Source organism: Pseudophryne corroboree, chromosome 8, assembly GCF_028390025.1.
Source record: "Pseudophryne corroboree isolate aPseCor3 chromosome 8, aPseCor3.hap2, whole genome shotgun sequence".
NCBI lineage: Eukaryota > Metazoa > Chordata > Amphibia > Anura > Myobatrachidae > Pseudophryne > Pseudophryne corroboree.
Genome location: NC_086451.1, coordinates 333121412 through 333147227, shown reverse-complemented (window position 1 = coordinate 333147227; position 25816 = coordinate 333121412). Strand labels below are relative to the sequence as shown.

The 25816-nt window shown below is 43.7% G+C and overlaps 1 protein-coding gene across 5 annotated transcripts in view; it reads right to left on the bottom strand.

Moving 5' to 3' along the window:
* Positions 1–25816, bottom strand: part of MCF2 (MCF.2 cell line derived transforming sequence) — a 360378-nt gene that overhangs the window by 70236 nt on the left and 264326 nt on the right. For all 5 annotated transcript variants that reach the window (XM_063937419.1, XM_063937417.1, XM_063937415.1 and 2 more), the window contains 6 exons: positions 24597–24663; positions 23071–23186; positions 20913–20982; positions 13390–13482; positions 12883–12975; positions 11051–11176 (listed from right to left, as the gene is read on the bottom strand). In XM_063937419.1, the coding sequence (XP_063793489.1) occupies positions 11051–11176; positions 12883–12975; positions 13390–13482; positions 20913–20982; positions 23071–23186; positions 24597–24663 (565 nt within the window). The remainder of the gene's footprint in view (positions 1–11050; positions 11177–12882; positions 12976–13389; positions 13483–20912; positions 20983–23070; positions 23187–24596; positions 24664–25816) is intronic.

Genomic DNA, 25816 nt, shown 5'->3' with positions numbered 1-25816 from the left:
TCGGCATCTCCAATCCGTTACTTGTGTCCAATGATGTAACCATCAGACGCATGCTAGGCAAGTAATGACCATCTGGGTAGCCCTAATGCCACATAGCGTGGCCACAGGTAATAATACCGGAAGTCATTTCTATTGCGTAGGGGATCACAGTCACAAGCAGTAAAAAACTGGAAAGGGTAGACCTGCAAGTGAGCAGGACAAAAGAAGACTAAAAGTCTAACCCGGGGCACGCTTTCTGTATCTATAGATTTAAAATGTAACTTTTATTATTACTTGATAAAACTGTAAGTTACACAAAATCACTAGGTAATAGTATAAGACAATATTAATACATAAATATTAGGCCACAAGGTCATTCATAGAAATATATTGAATAGTAAGTTCTAACTAATGTGGCAGACCTTCCTCTGCCATGAGCGGAAATATTGATCGGTAATAATGCTCTAAGTATTCATGTGGTGAAAACGCCTATAGCACATACCAGTGATACCATATATGGGTGTGCTGGTTCACCACATAAATTGACGAGCACCAATGTTTAAATTATATTCTCTCCCATGGTCTATAACAAGATTACCAAAATGATAGGGAGAGTGAGCTTCACTGTGCGCGATTCCAAACCACCAGATTTGATTTCAAAAACATCCGCACACAATTTGTGTATGCTACATGTCATGAATGCAGGTGAGGTTGAAATCAAGCAATATCAAACCTATCCACATCTGTAGAGGGTTTTCATCATCATTTATGTGGATTTTTTGCACCTCAAACCTCCATTCAGAATTCATATCAAACTGCACCATATAATATAAAAAAGTAGATTACACTGTATGTCATTCACAATCAATTTCATCCCTGTGTGGGGTTTTGTATGTGCTTCAAACCCCAATTGTGAATAGGTAGAGCCGTAGGCCTCCTTCATGGGGAGTGCAGCTCAGCAGAAAATAGTGCACAGTTTATCATTTGTGTGGGGTTTGTATGTACTTCAGACCGTCATTCAGAATTTATATCCATCTGCACTGTATATTGTAGATAAATAGAGAGCGTTACATGTCATTCATAATCAATTTCAGTTCAGAATTCATATCAATCTATACACCACGATATAAATAAATGGATAACATTGCATGTCATTCATAATTAATTTCATCACTGTGTAGAGTTAGAGAGCGCTACATGTCATTCATAATCAATTTCAATTCAGAATTCATATCAATCTGTACACCACAATATGAAAAAATGAATAGCATTGCATGTCATTCATAATTAATTTCATCACTGTGTAGAGTTTGTATGTGCTTCAAACCACAGTTGTAAATCAGTAAAACAGTGGACTTCCTTCATGGAGAGTACAACTCAGCAGGAGATAGTGCACAATTTTGAGTACCCTATATCAAGATTTTGGATTCAGCATTTAAAGTAATTCACAGAATTTTTGAATAAGATAGAAAAGAATACCGGAGTATTGGAAGGTGCAGACCTTCTGCTGTCTCAACATCTGCTTAAAGCATCGAATGTCGGGATGAGAGAGGCCTGTCTCCTTCACCACGGTATTGAATAAGAAAAATAGAGGTACCCACTTCTGCTTTTCCAATCTTGCTGCTCAGAGCTCTCTGTTGCTACATAACATTGCAGAGCAGCCCGGCTGCTGGAATGAGAGAGTGAGTACCTATATAAATAAGATGAATAGAGAGCAATATAAGATGAAAATGATTCTGCAAGTCTCTCTATGTTAAAGTATAGGGAATTGACTAATAGACCATATTAATACTGCCGAGTTGTAAAGTTTGGCACAGAAAATATACTATAACCATATTAATCTGAATATATGTGGTACCTGTGGTGCACCAGTCTGAAATTGCTATTTGCTACAATACTTCCATGCAGTATTTATATTTACCACATATTACCCAATACACAAATGTAGGACATAAGGTGGAATCTAACACAAAATATGTACTGTAACCACATCAATGTGAAAATATATAATATAAACGTAAATGTGGTGCATCGGACTAAAATTACTGCTGGCTATAATGCTGCCATGCAGTGTCTGGCACTACTTATCTGTGGGTAAAAGGGCTGGTGTGGTAGCAATAACAAGCATCTGATGGTCCGCGCACAATGGGAAGCCTCCGGCGTCCAGGGTCCGCAACCGGAAGTCGGACCCGACCTACCGGAACTGGAAGAAGACGTACGCTTCGCTCCTAGAGCTTGGTCACTTGGTCGCCTACAGGGGGCTCTGAGCAGCAATATTGGAAAAGCAGAAGTGAGACCTCTACTTTTCCTATTTCATACCGAGGTGAAGGGAACGGGCCCCTCTCATCCCGATATTCGATGCCAGCAGCAGATATTGGGACAGCAGAAGGTCTTACCCTTCAAGTACCCCGGTACTAAATTCTATTCTACCTAAACTCAATAACTGTGTGATTTATTTTCTATGTACGCACTCTCTCATTCCAGCAGCCGGGCTACTCTGCAATGTTTTGAGCAACAGAGGGCTCTGAGCAGCAAGATTGGAAAAGCAGAAGTGGGTGCCTCTATTTTTCTTATTCAATACCGTGGTGAAGGAGACAGGCCTCTCTCATCCCGACATTCGATGCTTTAAGCAGATGTTGAGACAGCAGAAGGTCTGCACCTTCCAATACTCTGGTATTCTTTTCTATCTTATTCAAAAATTCTGTGAATTACTTTAAATGCTGAATCCAAAATCTTGATATAGGGTACTCAAAATTGTGCACTATCTCCTGCTGAGTTGTACTCTCCATGAAGGAAGTCCACTGTTTTACTGATTTACAACTGTGGTTTGAAGCACATACAAACTCTACACAGTGATGAAATTAATTATGAATGACATGCAATGCTATTCATTTTTTCATATTGTGGTGTACAGATTGATATGAATTCTGAATTGAAATTGATTATGAATGACATGTAGCGCTCTCTAACTCTACACAGTAATGAAATTAATTATGAATGACATGCAATGTTATCCATTTATTTATATCGTGGTGTATAGATTGATATGAATTCTGAACTGAAATTGATTATGAATGACATGTAGCACTCTCTATTTATCTACAATATACTGTGCAGATGGATATAAATTCTGAATGACGGTCTGAAGTACATACAAACCCCACACAAATGATAAACTGTGCACTATTTTCAGCTGAGCTGCACTCCCCATGAAGGAGACCTACGGCTCTACCTATTCACAATTGGGGTTTGAAGCACATACAAAACCCCACACAGGGATGAAATTGATTGTGAATGACATACAGTGTAATCTACTTTTGTATATTATATGGTGCAGTTTGATATGAATTCTGAATGGAGGTTTGAGGTGCATAAAATCCACATAAATGATGATGAAAACCCTCTACAGATGTGGATAGGTTTGATATTGCTTGATTTCAACCTCACCATTTCAACCTCACCTGCATTCATGACATGTAGCTTACACAAATTGTGTGCGGATGTTTTTGAAATCAAATCTGGTGGTTTGGAATCTCGCACAGTGAAGCTCACTCTCCCTATCATTTTGGTAATCTGGTTATAGACCGTGGGAGAGAATATAATTTAAACATTGGTGCTCGTCAATTTATGTGGTGAACCAGCACACCCATATATGGTATCACTGGTATGTGCTATAGGCGTTTTCACCACATGAATACTTAGAGCATTATTACCGATCAATATTTCCGCTCATGGCAGAGGAAGGTCTGCCACATTAGTTAGAACTTACTATTCAATATATTTCTATGAATGGCCTTGTGGCCTAATATTTATGTATTAATCTTGTCTTATACTATTAACTAGTGATTTTGTGTAACTTACAGTTTTATCAAGTGGTCTGGGACTCCAGGTCGACAACAAAAAGGTCGACACACCTTAGGTCGACGCCAATTGGTTGACACACCTTAGGTCGACATTGACAAAATGTCGACATGGACAAAAGGTCGACAGGAACAATGTCGACATGGAGAAAGGCCGACATGAGTTTTTTTATGTTTTTTTGGTGTCGTTTTCTTCGTAGAGTGACCGGGAACCCCAATTAGTGCACCGCGTCCCCTCGCATGGCTCGCTTCTCTCGCCATGCTTCGGGCATGGTGCCTTCGCTCCGCTCGGCACAGATTACCGTTCCAATCGTGGTCCACATGGATCGTTAAGTATGAAAAAGTTCCAAAAAAGAAAAAAATTGTGAAAAACTCATGTCGACCTTTTTCCATGTTGACCTTGTTCCTGTCGACCTTTTGTCCATGTCGACCTTTTGTCCATGTCGACCTAAGGTGTGTCGGCCAATTGGCGTTGACCTAAGGTGTGTCGACCTTTTTGTTGTCGACCTGGAGTCCGGATACCTTATCGAGTAATAATAAAAGTAAAATTTTAAATCTATAGATACAGAAAGCGTGCCCCGGGTTAGACTTTTAGTCTTCTTTTGTCCTGCTCACTTGCAGGTCTACCCTTTCCAGTTTGTTGAACTAATTTCCTGGCAGCACCACCAACCCAGTGCCATAGGTATCACACCAATTGAGCCTTTATGTTGGTCTAGACATTACTGAGTAACTCCTAGAGAGTTGAAATTATCTGTGGCTACTTTCCACAGGTCTAGTGCGCTTTCAAAACCTTTTGTTTAACAAGCAGTAACACGCCTGTGTTTTTCCACCACTCCCCCATTACCTCCCCCAAATGGTTCCTGACTGCCAATCGCTTTGCGAATAAATGTTCTCTGTGACCGCAGGAGCAAGTGTATCGCGGCACAAGCGCAGACCATCGATAATCACTCCACTGCAAACAATGTAGCTTGTATACATCCCTGAACAAAGGCCCCTTAATGTGCAGCCCTTTTGAAGGGTTGGGATGCCAGCAGCCGGGATCCAGGCGGTCAGCATACCGACGCCAGAATCCCGGCCACTAGAATGTTGGCAGGGGACGAGTGCAACGAAGCTACTTGCGGGCTCGCTGTGCTCGCCACGCTGCGGGCTCGGTGGCTCGCTGCACTCGCCACAGGTTCTATTCCCACTCTATAGGTGTCGTGGACACCCACAAGTGGGAATAGCCCCTGTTAGCTGGGATTGCGCCTGACGGCATTGTCAGTGGTCAGGATTCCGGCGCCAGTTACCAGACCGCCACGATCCCGACTGCCGGCAACATAACTACATCCCCTTTTGAAGGCTTTTGACATAACAAAGGTCCAAATGTGCCACCCCCCGAAAGTGTATCAGGTTGCCTATCACTGTATCCCTGGGTAACTATCATTTTACTGCTATAAGAAAATTTGTAGACATTGAAGAGTACAAACATAAAACTACACATTAAACAGATATCACAACAGACAACCTATACTGTACATTATGGCACATCTTAGACATTGTCCTAAATAGGGTGGTCTTCAGTTTGCCGGCTGTCAGGGTCCCGGCGCACAGTATACCGGCGCCGGAATCCCGACAGACGGCATACCGACATCTTTTTCTCCCTCTTGGGGGTCCACGAACCCCCTGGAGGGAGAATAGATAGCGTGGCGCGCATAGCGCGTCACCGTGCCCGCAGCATGGCGAGCGCATCGAGCCCGTAAGGGGCTCATTTGCGCTCGCCCAGCTGTCGGTATGCCGGCAGTCAGGATTCCGGGGCCAGTATGCTGTGTGCAGGGACACCGACAGCCGACATACCACACTACACCCCCCTAAATATGCCTTGTTAGAAATGTACACATTTTCATACTGTAGATAAACAGGACAAATGGGTGGGAACTCTCCTTCTTGGCAGCCGCACAAATCAATTTTAGCTATAAAGCGCCACATGTATTTTCTTATGCTACATTATATGTTTTACATCATCATGATCATTCTGTCTGGAATCAAAATAATGCAGGTGTCTTTTTGTGTTGAATCATTTAGCATATAAAAATGCAGTTTGAAGCAAATGGAGATTTTTTTTTATTTTTAATTTGATGGTTTTTATTGGATTTTACATAGAAAGTGCAAACATTGTAACATAACAAACAACAAAATAAAAAGCGTTTATAAAAGAAATAATCTGTACAGTCTCAATTTACAAACATCGGAATAAAAGATCATGCTTGGTACAAGGACAAGAATTGTTGATTATCTGCGCCGAAACAGGTAGTGTCTAGTAATATATTATCATACCCAGCTGTTATAGTTATAACTGTATTGGCGTAGGTTGTATTAGTAAGTCTACCCCGTTACTCAGGGTTGGTGAGCATGCGCTGAATCCAGCCATCTATCCCAAATACTATGAAACTTCAGTTCCCCATTCCTTGATAAGTATATATATTTTTCATGCTGGATAGTGTTGTTAACTAAAGATTTCCATATGGCCAGTGAGGGGCCGCTGGGGGCCATCCAAGTTCTGCCAATACAAACCTTGGCAATTGAGCAGAGGCAAAAAACATAATGTCTGGCCCTTTTATCAAGATGTTCTTCGTTAATTATTGATAATATACAAGCAGCAGGAGTGAGCATATCGCAGGCTATCCCGATGGAGACAATAACCACAATAATTGCCTTCAAAAATGTAACAAAAATGGGGAATGTCCATAACATATGCCAAAAAGTCCCTTCTTCTAGGGTGCACTTAGGACAACTCCCATCTACTCTTCCTCCAATACGAAAGAGCCGTAGAGGGGTCATGTATACTCTATGTACCAAAAAGAGTTGGATTTGCTGGAATCTCATTGAGTTAGTGGCATATCTAATATTTCCTAGAGCCTCCTGCCATTCCTCCTTTGTAATTTCACTCAAATCTGAGACCCACTGCAACCGAAGACTTGGTAAAGTATAGGAATTGGACATTTTTAACACTAGACAGCCTAAACCCTAATCTATATCACTCCTGACCCTCCAAGCAGCAGGCCTCATCTGGTGTCCTCCCACTGTGTGATTTACATAGAAACATAGAAACATAGAATTTGACGGCAGATAAGAACCACTTGGCCCATCTAGTCTGCCCCTTTTTTTTTATCCTTTAGGTAATTTCAACCCTTTTTGAACCTTAATTCTTTGTAAGGATATTCATATGCCTATCCCAAGCATGTTTAAATTGCTCTACAGTCTTAGCCTCTACCACCTCTGATGGGAGACTATTCCACTTATCCACTACCCTTTCTGTGAAGTAATTTTTCCTTAAATTTCCCCTGAACCTCCCCCCCTCCAGTTTCAGTGTATGTCCTCGAGTTCTAATATTTCTCTTCCTTTGAAGAATGTTTCCCTCCTGAACTTTGTTAAGACCCTTGATATATTTGAAAGTTTCTATCATGTCCCCCCTTTCCCTTCTCTCCTCCAAACTATACATGTTAAGATCTTTTAGCTCAGCCAATAACAAAAGACCTGAACTGATACTACACGATTCATACAAAATGGGAATGGTTTTTTTGCTGTTTAATGTAAATTACTGGTCAAAAGTTTTAGAACACCCCCATTTTACTAGTTTATATTGACATTTCAGCAGTTAGGAATAGAAAACAACTGACAAAATAATGTAGATTTCAGTGTTATAAAAGAAAAAAAAACTTTTTCAGTGAACAAGTAATGGGTTAAGGACTTCCAGCTGTGCTGCAGCAATGATAAAGAGGCTTGCCTGGCCCATGAAGCACCGCCCCATAGACTAATAGATGAATTAAACGTTACAGGGTCTCTTCATGAAGCAGTGAAAAGAGTGGAGAAGTAAGCCTGCGGAAAAGTTATCCATGGCAACCAATTAGCTGCTCTGTACAATTGAATAGTATGCAAATTATAAATGTTACTGTAATGCTGATTGGTTGCCATGGGCAACTTCTTCACTGGCTCACTTCTCCACACTTTTCGCTACCTCATGAACAGACTCCTAAATCTTTGGTTAATCACGCAGTTTTTTTGCATGCTGTATAATAGACGAAAGGATAGTTCCCCGATGTGTGGAGTATATTTACAGATGTGTCATCACACATCTTGTTCCAAAACAGCGGCTTAGCCACCACAACCCCCTTGATGTGCTACTAATCGTGAGTGCGTGCGTACACACGCTCCCACGATTGACGCCCTATTACACCAGTCATAACTACGGGTAGCAGGAGCATAGCATACCACTACACGGTCCTTTAAACTGCAGCCGGCTCCCCCTCCGTACACAGGCAACAGGAGCAACCTAGTCCCCCTGCCTGCGGCCGCATCGATGTGGTTTCGTTTGACAGCGGGTGCGTGCGCTATCTTTATCCAGTGATGCTTTTGCATCTAGGGCAAAGATGTACAGAGACACATCCGTACTAACTGGTAGCTTGTAAAAGTTTCAGGTTCCTGGAGAGTTTAACACCCCATGTTTTACTATTAAAAGCATTGCCTTTTTACATTTTGGGCTTAAAGTGGATTTTACAAGCCGCTACTTAGTAAACAAACCCCTGTGATTCCAACTGTCAAACATGAAGGAGGAAATGTAATGGTCAGGAGCTAGTTTGCAGGATCTCTGTGATTTGCACACTGGACCAAAAGCTACCACAGCCTTTTGCAGTGCCACGCAATACCATCTGGTCTATGCCTGGTCAAGAGTTTTTTCCATGTCAGAGCTGCCTCTGAGGAAAACAACAAGACTGTAAGCTTCAAATCATGAATTGGCCAGTACAGCCCCCAGACCTAAAACCCACTGAGCTGGACAGAAGGGTGAATACAAAGCAGTCTACAAGTGAAACACATTTGTGGCACTTCTGCAACAATGCTGGGAAGAACTTCCCGAACAATATTTCATTTCCATAACAGAAAGACTGCAATGAGTGTGTTCGGCAATTATATCTGCTAAAGGGGCTACTTTGATGAGTCAAAAAGTTTGCTAACATTTTGTTAAACAAAATTATTCTATGATTAGTTTATTTATCTCCAAATGTTTATTTATTCTATGCTTTACTATCAGAGACATTACACTGCATAAATGTAAAAATAACCTGGAAAGATGGGGGTGTTGAAAACTTGTGTAAATAGAATTTCATAACACTTTCTTAAACTTTTTAATATATTTATTATTGTATGGTTTGTCAAAACAATTCCTCCAAATATCCAAAGATAACAAAACCACAAACACAATACACAGCTGGTTGTAGAATGTATAAGCATATACGTCCCTTCTTTCATTCAAGTGACAATTATATCATATGAGGCTATGTATATGTTTATTTCAGAGAATGCAGAAATGCCAGTTTACACAGTGCAGCTACAAATCAACACAGTGCCATTGCAAATCAGCAGTGCCATTGCAAATCAGCCCTAGCTCCTCTGAGGATAAACCTTTCAAGTTCATAGTGCATCATCCTTCTCTCCCAATATTGCCTTACCTGTAGTAGTCAGCAGTGACCACTGCTTTCCTCATAGTGACTGCTGGAACAAGTGCACAGAGACAACTATCGCAACATGTTTCTACTCTATGGGCCTAATTCAAGGTTGATTGCAAAACAACATTTTTCTCTAATGGGCAAAACCATGTGCAGTGCAGGTGGGACAGATATTACATGTGCAGAGAGAGTTAGATTTGGGTGGGGTGTGTTCAAAATCTAAATTGCAGTGTAAAAATAAAGCAGCCAGTATTTACCCTGCACAGAAACAAAATAACCCACCCAAATCTAACTCTCTCTGCACATGTTATATCTGCCCCACCTACAGTGCACATGGGTGGTCATTCCGAGTTGTTCGCTCACTGCTAATAGGCTAAAATCCGGCAGTTTTGCGCATGCGTATGCACCACAGGGCGCACGCGCTAAGCAATTTTACACAAAACTATGCTATTTTAGTCACGGGCGAACTAAGCTTTTCAGTCGCTCTGTTGATCGGAGAATGATTGACAGAAAGTGGGTGTTTGTGGGTGGTAACTGTGCGTTTTCCAGGAGTGTGATAAAAAACACAGGCGTGCCAGCAGAAAACGCAGGAGTGGCTGGAGAAACGGGGGAGTGGCTGGCCGGACGCTGGGCGTGTTTGTGACGTCAAACCAGGAACTAAACGGACTGAGGTGATCGCAATCTAGGAGTAGGTCTGGAGCTACTCAGAAACAAGGAAATACTTAATAGCAGAATTGCTAATCTTTCGTTAGCAATTCTGCTATGCTAAGATACACTCCCAGAGGGCAGCAGCTTTGCGTTTGCATTGCTGCTAAAAGTAGCTAGCGAGCAAACAACTCGGAATGACCACCTTGGTTTTGCCACTAGAGGAAAATGTTGTTTTGCAATCAGCCTTGAATTAGGCCCCATGGTAAGTAACATCACGTTTTTTCTCTAATTCCCTGAAGTGCATGGGGGAGCACATCTAACAAAGCTCTTAACGGAGTTTGCACTTGTTTGAACATGACAATACGAGTGACCAACAGCAACACTGTGATACTACTGTATGGGGCCCATTTATCGATGGGTTTTAGCAATTTAAAACTCATTACTGCGTATGTTACAGTAAACGGTGCTCCAACCAATCAGCTCCTCGCTGTCATATGTTTGAAAAAAAATAACCGCTGGAAGTAGATTGGCTGGAGCACATGTTATCCTGCGCAACAAGTTTTAAATAGCTAAAACTCGTTGATAAATGGGTCCCTGTAATTATGGGAAGAAACTAACGGTGATAGATGACCATGGCCTTATCCTGCTAGCAGCATGAGGAAAGCTGTGAAGGGACTTATCTCTGCTGCCTCTAGAACTCTGCCACCTGAACCTTGCCTCATGGTGATACTTGCTGTTATCAGCTATGCTACACTTTTACCTAGAGAGGTGTGTGAAATAAGCGTATACTGATCACAAAATTAGCTTTCACATTGTCTTGCTCCCACCAGAATTTTGTATAAAAATATCTCTTATTAGAATTTAGCTGATAACGTACCATTATCGGAAAATCTAATAAAATATAATGCAGCAAAAGCACACAAGTTCTCACAACTGGCAGCTGAAAAGTGTTCTTGAAAAAGAAACAAAACTTTATTATTAAACATGCCCTTTCTGGTCATGCATTAGCATTAACATGTAATATGGTTTTTACAGTATGTCTAAACTGCTGCAATCGTAATAAACTACCCATACAGCACTTACATTATATCCTGTTATAGCAATCTGATGCATGGAGTCATTCACTGACTTTAATAAATCCAGCATGGAAACCAGAGCTTCTTGTAATTCTTGGACTCTATCCGAGTTAATGCTATATTTCAGCAGCTCCTGTTAATATGAAATATTGTCAATATGGCAACTACAGGGCTACAAGTAGAAGTGATAGATTCTTCCTGTTACATCTCCTAGCAGATGTGGTAGAAATAAACATTACTAACACACTGACACATCTATCTATCAACATATCTAGATTAGTCGTTAGCAATCTGAGCGAATATGTACCACAACTGCTACAGTACACAGCATGCTCTAGCTAAAGATGAAAAACCAGTGGCGTATCTATACTGGGTGCAGGGGGTGTGTTGTGCATGGGTCTCTAGGTGCAGGGGCCCACACTGCACTCATTTCTTCAAAACTTACCTCTCCAATGTTGGCAGGCTGTAACTCTCGTGCTACACAAATCATGGTGTGGCAGCCATTTTCCAGGTGTTCTTCACATGCACAATAGAAAAATTGGCAAGACAATGGGCACTATGCCATTTCCCCGCAGACCTGCCATGAGCAGTAGACACTGGCACAGCACCAGATTCAGTGCTCACTAATGCACGGCTAGCTAAGGAGGAGGAGACCCGGGTGGAGACTGCACACAGGCCCCATTCTCTCCTAATACACCACGGTAAAGAGCCTTACTCACTGTTGTATAAATACAGGCTGTTGTGGCCATTTTATGATGCCAAATAAACATGTTTTGGTGTCCCCCTTCCTAGATTTTCCAAGAGAGTCCAAGATTTTGCCTAGGAATATCTTTAACTCAGATTTGTTATGTTCATAGAATTCTGACAACTGTAACACTGATATAGTTTATGATTTTAGAACTGTTTAGCTTCATATGGAATGCTATGAAACAGAGGAGTCCAGGGAGCTAGAAGAAGCAAAATGTAGGATTTGTAACTGTTCCTCGTGCTCTATATTTCCAATGCAGTTCTTTCACTCCTGAAGTTTAACTTCTGGGTTTCCATTCACAATGCAGTGCACTATAGTAAATACGAGCTGCCAGCATGACACACACAAGAGACTAGCCCGTCAGCCAAATGGCAATCAAAGGAGTGAAAAAGCTACAATTATGACATTGGGCTGGATGTAGTTCCCAACGTATCTGGGGCATGAGATACAAAGTACCGATGGCTGGTGCATGTGCAGGACCTGTACAGAGCATGTGTAGTACAGATCCTGCGCCATCGGACACACTACAGATGCCAATGTCAAGAGATTGACAGTCTGCAGACATTTGGGGGTGGGGAGGGCGCAACAATGGCCTAGGTTTCCCAAAATGGAAGAGTATCATTGGAAGACGTAGATTTCCTGGGCACTCAGTAGGAGCTGTGGTGGCTGGCTTACATGATTTCATAGGTCACACAGTCGCCGATGGTGGCACAAGTGTTCCGATGCAGGAGGTGTCTACTTATACAAGATGCCTCCTGCGGCATTACCATATCTGTGCATTGTTGCTGCTTCCAAGTATGCAGCAGCGATGTTCCCTCAAACCACATCTGAATCAGGCCCATTGTCTCTTTCCCTCCTTCTCCCCTCTCTGACACCACAGTGCATGCTAAGTGCCAGTGACTGGCAGCCATACTTGTTTTCCTCCACAGAGATTTTGAAAATGACTTAATTACTTACAGGAGGACAGCTAAAACAAAGTCTATCAGATGCAAGCTATTTCAAGAGGATAAAAAATATATATAGGTTGTCATCCAATCTATAAAGACAGGTATTGCTAAACGACAACAGACAGTACAGTATGTCACCTTTACCTTTAATAGCAACTGGTATTTTGTTAGGCGTTGTATTGGCTTCAGTAAATATGAGTCCAGTGCAAGTTTGTGCTCCAATTTCTTTTGGCATTCCTGCAGACAATGAGGTGTTGGCAGTCAAGTAATACATCATTAACTTACATGATAATGTAATTAGTATAATTATATGCATATGTTTACTGCATACTTTGTGAAAGTAGCTGACAACAGGTATAAATGTATTTCTGTACAGAGAAGTTAATGGAACACTGAATTAAGAGTATACTGTAATTACTTACCTTAGAAATACTTTACAATTACATGACACTACTTCCTTATACACAGAGGAGGCAGCCATTTTCACAAACAGCCACTCAATTCACCAAGACATCACTAATGCTGAATCAAAGTGATGCCTCTAAATCATGGCTACATACGATTACATGGATATTAATTCAGTGTATAATGTGGTTAGGTAAAAGTGGAGGATGCACGTTTGCACTAATAACAATAATATCTGACATATACCTGAAAAAAAGCACTGTCTGAAAACTGCCTCCAGAGGGAGTCTGAGCGAGGTTTATTCTGACAATACTTCTCGTACATCTGGAAATATCCTCTCTGCACATAAAGGACAAGAAAGCATTACACTTACATAAACTAGCAATGTGCCCCTGTACATTCCCCGGTAGGGGACAGTAAATACTATAACATTACTTAATCTAGTTTGACTATAGTTTGTGTAACACAGCAAAACCAATGGTCTAGTTGTAGCTCAGTTCCCCTGACCACTTGTACTTATTGATAAGGTAACAACAAGTTTTTTAAAAGGTATATAGGGTGAATTCAATGTCCATGGTCATTTACTGTGGGTTAATTGATCTCCCGGGGCTATCCAATTAACCCCAAAGGCACCCCAACACTGGCACTTATCAGGGATTTTTTTCAGGAAAATAAGTGGCCTGTTATCGCAAATACGAAAACACATGTATCTGTGACCTTATCACAGATCCTATGCGATTTCGCCCGAAAACAGGTTATTTTTTAGGTGGTAAAAACAGGCTCTAATTGGAATGCCCAAATAAAAATCTAATTTTTACCTCCTGAAAAATTACAGCAGGCAATTACGTTACCCCCTTAGACTGTTTCAATAGATCTTTAGACAATGGGTGCTTATAAATTTACAGTGATGAGAAGTCCCTTATACAGTACCATTCAGTAGCTGTAATTATTGGCTTATGAGGATCCAAATTATTTGATATTTTTCTGCACAGAAAGTGGCCTTGTTTACTCTGCCAATATTCTATAGTAGTCACTCACCTGAGCCAACCTCAGTGGGTACTTTGTCAGGTTGTATATTGTTAATTTTGTGTAACTTTGCTTAACAGATCTTTGTTTCAGTATTTTAAGCACTATGGGGGTAATTCCAAGTTGATCGTAGCAGGATATTTTTTAGCAGTTGGGCAAAACCATGTGCACTGCAGGGGGGCGGGGGCAGATATAACATTTGCAGAGAGAGTTAGATTTGGGTGGGTTACTTTGTTTCTGTGCAGGGTAAATACTGGCTGCTTTATTTTTACACTGCAATTTAGATTGCAGATTGAACTCACCACACCCAAATCTAACTCTCTCTGCAAATGTTACATCTGCCCCCCCTGCAGTGCACATGGTTTTGCCCAACTGCTAAAAAATTTCCTGCTGCGATCAACTTGGAATTACCCTTTATGGGCCTAATTCAAGGTTGATTGCAAAAATAAGATTTTACTTACCGGTACATCTATTTCTCGTAGTCCGTAGAGGATGCTGGGACTCCGTAAGGACCATGGGGAATAGACGGGCTCCGCAGGAGATGGGGCACTTTAAGAAAGCTTTGGACTCTGGGTGTGCACTGGCTCCTCCCTCTATGCCCCTCCTCCAGACCTCAGTTAGGGAAACTGTGCCCAGAGGAGATGGACAATACGAGGAAGGATTTTTGTAAATCTAAGGGCGAGATCCATACCAGCCACACCAATCACACCGTATAACTTGTGATAAACTACCCAGTTAACAGTATGAACAACAACATAGCCACGGTTCAACCGATAAACTATAACATAACCCTTATGTAAGCAATAACTATATACAAGTCTTGCAGAAGAAGTCCGCACTTGGGACGGGCGCCCAGCATCCTCTACGGACTACGAGAAATAGATTTACCGGTAAGTAAAATCTTATTTTCTCTAACGTACTTGAGGATGCTGGGACTCCGTAAGGACCATGGGGATTATACCAAAGCTCCCAACCGGGCGGGAGAGTGCGGATGACTCTGCAGCACCGATTGAGCAAACAGGAGGTCCTCCTCAGCCAGGGTATCAAACTTATAGAACTTTGCAAAGGTGTTAGACCCCGACCAAGTAGCTGCTCGGCACAACTGTAATGCCGAGACCCCTCGGGCAGCCGCCCAAGAAGAGCCCACTTTCCTAGTGCAATGGGCCTTAACCGATTTCGGTAACGGCAATCCTGCCGTAGAATGCGCCTGCTGAATCGTGTTACAGATCCAGCGAGCAATAGTCTGCTTTGAAGCAGGAGCGCCAACCTTGTTGGCCGCATACAGAACAAACAGAGCTTCAGTCTTCCTGATTCTAGCCGTTCTGGTCACATAAATCTTCCAAGCCCTGACCACATCCAGGGACTCGGAATCCTCCAAGTCCCGTGTAGCCACAGGCACGACAATAGGTTGGTTCATATGAAAGGATGAGACCACCTTTGGCAGAAATTGAGGACAAGTCCTCAACTCTGCCCTATCCACGTGAAAAACCAAGTATGGGCTTTTATGTGATAAAGCCGACAATTCTGAAGCACGTCTAGCCGAAGCTAATGCCAACAACATGACCACTTTCCACGTGAGGTATTTCAACTCCACAGTTTTGAGTGGTTCAAACCAAGGTGACTTGAGGAAACGTAACACCACGTTAAGATCCCAAGACGCCACCGGAGGCACAAAGGGAGGCTGAATATGCAGCACCCCCTTCACAAAAGTCTGTACTTCAGGAAGAGAGGCTAATTCTCTTTGAAAGAAAATGGATAAGGCCGAAATTTGGACCTTTATGGACCCTAATTTTAGGCCCAAAGTCACTCCTGTTTGAAGGAAGTGAAGCAGACGGCCCAAATGGAACTCCTCCGTAGGAGCAGCTCTGCCCTCACACCAAGATACATATTTCCGCCATATACGGTGATAATGTTTTAACGTCACGTCTTTCCTAGCCTTGATCAGGGTAGGAATGACTTCCTCCGGAATTCCTTTTTCCGCTAGGATCCGGCGTTCAACCGCCATGCCGTCAAACGCAGCCGCGGTAAGTCTTGGAACAGACAGGGCCCCTGCCGCAGCAGGTCCTGCCTTAGAGGAAGAGGCCACGGATCTTCTGTGAGCAACTCTTGCAGCTCCGGATACCAAGTCCTCCGTGGCCAATCTGGAACAATGAGGATTGTTCTGACCCTGCTCATTCTTATTATTCTCAACACTTCGGGTATGAGAGGAAGAGGAGGAAACACATAGACCGATCTGAGGGTCCCTTGACCTGGCGCAATACCGCTTTAGCTTTTTGTTGAGACGGGATGCCATCATGTCGATTTGAGGCAGTCCCCATCGATCCGTGATCTGTGCGAAGACTTCTTGATGAAGTCCCCACTCTCCCGGATGCAGGTCGTGCCTGCTGAGGAAGTCCGCCTCCCAGTTGTCCAACCCCGGGATGAACACTGCTGATAGTGCGCTTACATGGCCTTCCACCCAGCGTAGAATCCTGGTCGCTTCTGCCATGGCCACTCTGCTCCTTGTTCCGCCTTGGCGGTTTATATGAGCCACTGCCGTGACGTTGTCCGACTGAATCAGAACCGGATTTCTCCGAAGCAATTCCTCCGCTTGACACAGGGCGTTGTATATGGCCCTCAACTCCACCACTTTGATGTGGAGACAAGTCTCTAGGTTTGACCAGAGACCTTGGAAATTTCTTCCCAGTGTTACTGCTCCCCAGCCTCGGAGGCTTGCGTCCGTTGTCACCAGGACCCAGTCCTGAATGCCGAACCTGCGACCCTCTAGCAGGTGAGCACTGTTCAGCCACCACAGGAGAGATACCCTGGTCCTGGGAGACAGGGTGATCCTTTGATGCATCCGTAAATGGGACCCGGACCACTTGTCCAAGAGGTCCCATTGAAAGGTCCTCGCATGGAACCTGCCGAAAGGGATGGCCTCGTATGAAGCCACCATCTTCCCCAGGACCCGCGTGCAATGATGCACTGAAACCTTTTTTGGTTTTAAGAGGTTCCTGACTATGGCTATGAGCTCCTGAACCTTTTCGATCGGAAGAAAAACCTTTTTCTGGTCTGTGTCTAGAATCAGGCCCAAAAAGGTCAGACGCGTTGTAGGGACTAGCTGGGACTTCGGTATATTGAGAATCCAGCCGTGTATCTGCAACGTCTTCATGGACAGAGACACACTGTCCAGCAACTTCTCCCGAGATCTCGCCTTTATGAGGAGATCGTCCAAGTATGGGATAATTGTGACCCCCTGCCTGCGCAGGAGCACCATCATTTCCGCCATGGTGAAAATCCTCGGGGCCGTGGAAAGCCCAAATGGCAACGTCTGAAATTGGTAGTGACAGTCCTGCACTGCAAATCTCAGGAACGCCTGATGAGGGGGGAATATCGGAACATGAAGGTATGCATCCTTTATGTCCAGGGACACCATCCAATCCCCCCCCCCCCTCCAGGCTGGCGATGACCGCCCTGAGTGATTCCATCTTGAACTTGAACCTCTTCAAGTACAGGTTCAGAAATTTTAGGTTTAAAATGGGTCTGACCGAACTGTCCGGTTTCGGAACCACAAACAGGGTCGAGTAATATCCCTCTCCTTGCTGGAGATGAGGAACTGTGACAATCACCTGTCGAATATACAATTTTTGGATTGCCGCCAACAATAGCTCCCTCTCTGACGGGGAAGCTGGCAGAGCAGATTTGAAAAACCGGCGAGGAGGCAAGTCTTCGAATTCCAGCCTGTATCCCTGAGAAACAATCTCTAATGCCCAGGGATCCACCTGCGAGTGAACCCAGACGTGGCTGAAAAACCGAAGACGAGCCCCCACTAGATCTGCCTCCCCCCGGGAAGCCCCAGCGTCATGCGGTGGACTTTGCAGAGGCAGGGGAGGACTTTTGCTCTTGGGAACTAGCTGTGTGCAGCTTCTTTCCCCTACCTTTCCCTCTGGCAACAAAGGACAATCCCCGTACCTTTTTGTTTTTATTGGAACGAAAGAACTGCATTTGATAATGAGATGCCTTTTTTGTATGCTGCGGGGGGACATAAGGTAAGAAATTCGACTTACCAGCCATAGCCGTAGAGACAAGGTCCGAGAGGCCGTCTCCAAACAACTCCTCCCCTTTGTAAGGCAAGGACTCCATATGCCGCTTTGAATCGGCATCTCCCGTCCACTGTCGGGTCCACAAGAGCCGCCTAGCAGAAATAGACATAGCATTTATTCTGGAGCTTAATAAACAAATGTTTCTCTGAGCATCTCTCATATACAAGGCAGCATCTCTGATATGCTCTATGGTCATTTGAATAGCATCCCTATCTAAGGTGTCAATCTCCGTAGATAAGGAATCTGCCCATGCCACAACCGCACTACAAACCCAGGCCGACGCCATAGCCGGTCTAGCAATAGTACCTGAATGAGTGTAAATGTGCTTCAAGGTAATTTCCTGCCTGCGGTCAGCAGGTTCCTTGAGGGAAGCCGTATCCTGAGAAGGCAGTGCCACCTTTTTGGACAAGCGTGTCAGCGCCTTGTCTACTTTAGGCGAAGATTCCCAGCGTATCCTATCAGTTTGTGGAAAAGGATACGCCATAAGAATCCTTTTGGGAACTTGTGGTCTCCTATCCGGAGATTCCCAAGCCTTTTCGCACAATTCACTTAGTTCAAATGAGGATGGAAAGGTGACTTCAGGCTTTTTCCCTTTATACATGTGTACCCTCGTGTCAGGGACCGGGGGTTCTTCAGTAATATGCAAAACCTCTTTAATGGCAATAATCATGTACCGAATACCTTTTGCCACCTTCGGCTGTAATTTTGCATCTTCATAGTCGACACTAGAATCAGTATCTGTGTCGGTATCGGTGTCATTGATCTGGGATATGGTGCACTTCTGAGACCCCGAAGGGCCTGGCGCCACAAGGACAGGCATGGACTGGCTACCTGACTGATCCCTAGCTTCTGCCTTGTCTAACCTTTTATGCAATAGATTAACATTTGCATTCAAGACATTCAGCATATCCATCCATTCCGGTGTCGGCGTTGCCGACGGCGACATGACATTCAAGCACTCCCCCTCCACATTAAGCGAGTCTTCCTCGTCAAACATGTCGACACACGCGTACCGACACACTTCACACACACAGGGAACCCCTTTCCTGAAGACAGTATCCCTGTCAAGGCCCTTTGGAGAGACAGAGAGAGAGTATGCCAGCACACACCCCAGCGCAATGATCCTGGAGACCAACACAAAATGTTTTCCCCCAGCAGCGCTGTATAATATGTTATCCGCCAATTATGTGCCCCCCCCCTCTCTTTTAAACACCCCTTCACCGTGTGTAAGCAGGGGAGAGTCCGGGGAGCTTCCTCTCAGCGGTGCTGTGGAGAGAAAATGGCGCTGGTGAGTGCTGAGGGAGAAGCCCCGCCCCCTCGGTGGCAGGCTTCTGTCCCGCTCAAACTTACAAAAAAATGGCGGGGGCTCTTTTATATACATGTACAGTGCCCACCTGTACATGTATATTGTCTTTTGCCATAAGAGATGTTTATATTGCTGCCCAGGGCGCCCCCCCCTGCGCCCTGCACCCTTACAGTGACCGGAGTGTGTGAGGTGTATGGTAGCAATGACGCACAGCTGCAGTGCTGTGCGTTACCTCCGTGAAGCTGAAGGCTTCTGCCGCCTGACGACTTCTGTCTAGCTCTGTGAGGAGAACGGCGGCGCGGCTCCGGGGGTGGATGCCCAGTAAGAACCTGCGTTCACCCCCTCTGGAGCTAATGGTGTCCAGTAGCCGAGGAAGCAGAGCCTATCTTAGACAAGAAGGTCTGCTCCTCTCTCCTCAGTCCCTCGATGTGCAGGGAGCCTGTTGCCAGCAGTGCTCCCTGTGAAAAAGTAGAGAAAAAATCCAAACAAAAATGCTTTTAGGCAGAGAACTCAGGAGAGCTCTCTGCAGTGCACCCATCCTGCTCTGGGCACAGTGTAAAACTGAGGTCTGGAGGAGGGGCATAGAGGGAGGAGCCAGTGCACACCCAGAGTCCAAAGCTTTCTTAAAGTGCCCTATCTCCTGCGGAGCCCGTCTATTCCCCATGCTCCTTACGGAGTCCCTGCATCCTCAAAGACGTTAGAGAAATAACATTTTCCACTAATGGGCAAAACCATGTTCACTACAGGTGTGACAGATATAACATGTGCAGAGAGAGTTAGATTTGGGTGCGGTGTGTTCAAACTGAAATCTAAATTACAGTGTAAAAATAAAGCAGACAATATTTGCCCTGCACAGAAACAATATAACCCACCCAAATCTAACTCTTTCTGCACGTTATATCTGCCCCCCCCCCCATGCAGTGCACATGGTTTTGCCCATTAGTGGAAAATGTTATTTTGCAATCAGCCTTGAATTAGGCCCTATATCCAAGACCGATTTATGCACAGTTGCCAGTAGCATATGCTCAGCTGCATAGCAAATGTTCTTATGATGATGATGCTGTAATTGTTAATATATAGACTGAACCAGGTGTCTGCACTAGAAGATCATGGGCCACAAGATTCATATCAGGTTATGATTCGGATTCCAGTTATTTTGGGCCAACAGAAAGAGGCAAAGAACATTTTGCAGTTTTAAATCTATTGCAGAGATAACAAAAGATTTTTAAAAGTTAGTAGGATAAATATGTACTATTTTTTCTGTAGTCTTAATAGGTAGAGAAAAGAAGTGCTGAAATTCTGTGTAAATGTGTAATGTAAATCCAATCCAGGCTCTGCACGATCTGTGTACCTACCCTTTCTAAGAAGCAGTAACCAACCCTCTCCGGTGCTCCAATGCAGCTTTCTAGGCTCAGTAGAAATACTCTAATGCAAGTAAAAAACAAAACATTGTGCAAGTCAGAGTAGAGAAAGACAGCACATTAGTTTGTCTTTCTGTGCTATTAACAACACTTGGTTTTTAGAGCATGAGACTGCCGGCGTGGTAAAAAATGTCAGGATGTCGACATTCAGAATGCTAATATGTTCTGAATATTGACACTGTCGACGGCAGATGTGATTCATGCAGTTTTAAATTGATACGGTAAGTATAATTATCCATAACCACAGCAGTAACCTAACCCTAGCCCAACCCTAACCACAGCAGTAATCTAACCCTAGCTCAACCCTAACCACAGCAGTAACCTAACCCTACCTACAGCAGTAACCCAAGTCTACCCCAACCCTAACCATAGCAGTAACCTAACCCTAGCCCAACCCTAACCATAGCAGTAACCTAACCCTAACCCAACCTTAACCACAGCAGTAACCTAACCCTGGCCAAACCCTAACCACAGCAGTAACCTAACCCTGGCCAAACCCTAACCCTAACCACAGCAGTAACCTAACCCTAGCTTAACCCTAACCACAGCAGTGACCTAACCCTAGCTCAACCGTAACCACAGCAGTTACCCTATCCCTAGACCAACCCTAACCACAGCAGTAACCTAACCCTACCTACAGCAGTAACCCAACTCTACCCCAACCCTAACCATAGCAGTAACCTAACCCTAGCCCAACCCTAACCATAGCAGTAACCTAACCCTAACCCAACCTTAACCACAGCAGTAACCTAACCCTGGCCAAACCCTAACCCTAACCACAGCAGTAACCTAACCCTGGCCAAACCCTAACCCTAACCACAGCAGTAACCTAACCCTAGCTTAACGCTAACCACAGCAGTGACCTAACCCTAGCTCAACCGTAACCACAGCAGTTACCCTATCCCTAGCCCAACCCTAACCACAGCAGCAACCTAACACTAGCCCAACATTATCCACAGCAGTAACCTAACCCAATCTCACCCCTATCCCTAATCACAGCAGTAACCTAACGCTAGCCCAACCTTAAGCACAGTAGTACCTAACCCTAGGTTAACCATAAATGTAACCACAGCAGTAATCTAGCCCAACCCTAATCACAGCAGTAACTAAACCCTAGCCCAACCCTAACTCTGACCACAGCAGTAACCAAGCCCTATCCCAACCCTAACCACAGCAATAACCTAACCTTATCCCAACTCTATCCCTAAATACAGCAGTAACTTAACCCTAGGCCTACTGTAACCACAGCAGTGACTCTAACCCATTCCTAACCACAGTAGTAACCTAACCCTATCCCAACCCCAACCTCAGCAGTAACTTAACCGTAGCCCAACCCTAACCACAGCAGTAACCTAACCCTAGCCCAACCCTAACCACAGCAGTAACCAAACCCTATCCTGTCCCTACCCACAGCAGTAAACCAACCCTAGACCAACCCTAACCCTATCCCAACCCTAACCACAGCAGTACTCTAACCCTAGCCCAACCCTACCCTAAAACAGCAGTAACCTAATCCTAGCCCAGCCCTGACCCTAACCACAGCAGTAACCTAACCCTAGCCCAACCCTAACATCATGAGAAGGTTCAGAAAAAAATGTCAACATTCTGAATGTATACCCAGACTGATCCTAAATAACCACACAAATCTACAGAAAAACACTTGTGAGGAAGAAAAAAATGTTACAATGTCCAACAGTCTAAGCCAAAGCCCAACCTTCTTCTGATAACGATGAATAAGCTGAGTTATATAAATTATGTCACACATGTGAATCCAAACACATCAATGAGTTGAACCAGCTCTGTAGAGAGAAACTGTCCAGGATACCTCCTGTAGTGATCAATAGTTCTAGATAATATCTGGTTGAAGTCATTGTTGGTGGATAAAAAAGGCCACAGCTACCAATAAATCTAAGTTTACTGTTTTCTGACAGTGAATGTTGGATCATTACTATGTGTTGACTTAAGAAAGTGTTTTATGTTACTTGTTTAATCAGCTTTACTCTATCTAGAATTGAGTTGCAGATGGTGCTCAGTTCACGATAAAGGCCTATTCAATGGATTTTAATATGACAGCAAAAATGTGTTTCCTTACTTATTGTGGAATTCATATATCTCTGGCATATTTCCAAACAAAATATTCTTCATATTTCTCAAAGATGATGGCATGAACTGAATCATTGCTGGGTTTTCCATCTCAGCTCTGTAGCCCTATGTTTATTGATAAATCAGTTAATAATATTCACTTGTTCACAATACAATACAGTAACCTGTAATGCTCAGACACTGCTTGTCTGTAGTTATTGGCCGCATGTGACAGTGCAAAATGAAAGGTTACTTGGCAGAGTCCTGTCCTATAGTGAATATGCCACACGTGCATTGTTTACCGCAATGTCTGGGTGCAGGATCACTGACTGTCACTGTATCAACAAGGCTGGCACAGCCTGTACCCTGTTCCCCTCCTATACCTCCTTTATGCTTATTCAGGCAGATTGTGTCACCTATAAATACTACGTGTCATCCCTCTCACCACCTTCTAGGTTATTTCTGTTGACAGAAGATAAAATACCTTATATAAGTAAAACTATAAACAAAGTTTACAGAATTGTAATTAAAAAACTGTAAACTTTTTCCATTTTCCTGTACTTATAAACGTTTTTTACAAGCTGGTCTGCAAGCAGTTACACAGAGCATATGACACTGACAGATGTGTGATAGTTTCCCATGTATATAATGCCTTTTCTTTTGCTTTGACAATACACAAGCCACATTCACAAGAACGCTGAGTCTTGGGTATGTTTTTTATTAGTGTGCAATTTTTGCTGCAGGAGTTAAAGAGGCAATAAAGCAGTCGTCTTCAGTTTGAAAATATATCTTTTCCAACCCAACATACCAGGTTTTTACTTTTTTGAAAATGCTGCTTTAAATCCTGATGCAAATATTGCTGAAAACAAGCAATCTTGAAAAACTGCACCCTAATAAACAAACCTATTAGTGCCTTATACATAAATATGACACACCTTGTCACTCTGACAGACATGCCTTTTTCCAAAGCTGCCATACACACAAGTAGCCACATTGTACAGATCAGGCCGTTCAGCACTCAGTCCTAGTGGCAGATCACATGGGGCCCTATAAGTGCAGCCTGTGCATAACATACAGGCAAGCAGCAGTCACATGGCCAATTAATTTAAAGGCATGCTCAAAAATGGTTATTCTCAGGTATTTCACCAATTAAGAGGCCATATTAGTTCTGCTAGCATATAGGTAGTCAGCATATACACTATGCAATGTTTGCTTATTCTCAAAATTAATACTTAGGAAGACACTTACTAAGCAGTGATGAACATGAAGAACTGAGCCAGTGGAGAAGTTGCCTATAGCATCCAATCAGCATTGACGTAACATTTATAATTTGCATACTATAACAGTATACAGAGCAGCTGATTGGTTGACATGTTCAACTTCTCCACTGGCTCATTTCTCCACTTTGATCACTGCTTAGTACATGTCCCCCTTAATGACCCAAAAGCACTAGATAAATCACATAGCAAATCACGGATTAGGAATGTATGATACATCTATAAGAAAAGTCACACTGAAGATCACAGAACAACGCACCAATAAAACAGTGTACAGTTCTTCTACATAAATCCGCTCAGTCTCTATTAGCTCATGGATGACATGCCTGGAACAAAACAAAAACGAAAGGAACCTTTAAACCTATTTTTAGTGGTTTGTCCAAGTATTAGACAACAAGAACAAGAAGAAAGTCCTTATATAATGAAACAGTTAACAGTCCCAGGATTAGAAATGAGACTTGCTACAATATAAGGTTACGGTGCAGTAGAAATATTATAAGGTTAATAATAAGAAATATAGAAAAATAAAAATGAGATTAGGAAACAGCAGCGAAACATCCAGGAAATAAAGCCAGGTGGCAGAATGAACGCATAGCAGTTATTATCCCCCACAGACTACAGCTCTCAGAGAGGTGCAGTACCCAGCCATTCAACCATCTCCTTGTCAACCAGAAAAATGCAGATACAGTAGCAGTCGGTGCATGGGCAGTGTGTCACGATCCGGGTATCTGGACGCCATTTCTTACCCATCAGATGCCTCCTAAGGCTGGCTCAGCGCTCCAGGACCGGATTCCATCTGTTATCCTGATGTGTACATTCCTGTATCCTCTCCTGTCACTCTGGGACGCTGTCACAGTAAACGCCATATTACACCTGGCATGGCGTCTCCCGCGGCCTCTGCCGCCGTCCCTGAACTTCTGCATGCAGAGTGTCTGAGTGGCGATTACGTCAGCCGCGGCCTCCGCTGTGTCCGCGTGGTTGGATGTGCATCTGTCAGCCTGGCGCCTCCTGTCTCCGGCGCCGCCATTACTGTTTTCATTACCACATGGATTACAAACCAAACTTCCCTCCAAGTGTCTGCATGGGCGCAGCCATCTTGGATTCTGTCAGCTGATCATTTCCACCAATCTGTTCTCAGTATTGATAATCTGCATAATTGCCTAGCCAATCCCTTCCTTGCTGCAGGTATAAATACACTGTGCCTGAGCAAGGAAGGCGTCAGTGCTTTGGTTGTCAAACCTAGTTCCTGTTTGTCTCTCTCCTGTGATTGTCTTCCAGGTTCCAGCTCCTGTCTCAAGACTTCCACCATAGAGACCCGCACCAGCATTCCACCTGCGGTGTAGCCTGACTCTCCAATCCATTGTGGATTCATCTGTTTCCAGCTACAACATTACCTGCTTCCAGCTCAGCTTCCAGCAGAGTACAGCTTCCCTTAAAGGGCCGGTGTCCTTTCTACACTTTACCACTCTCCACCGGTAT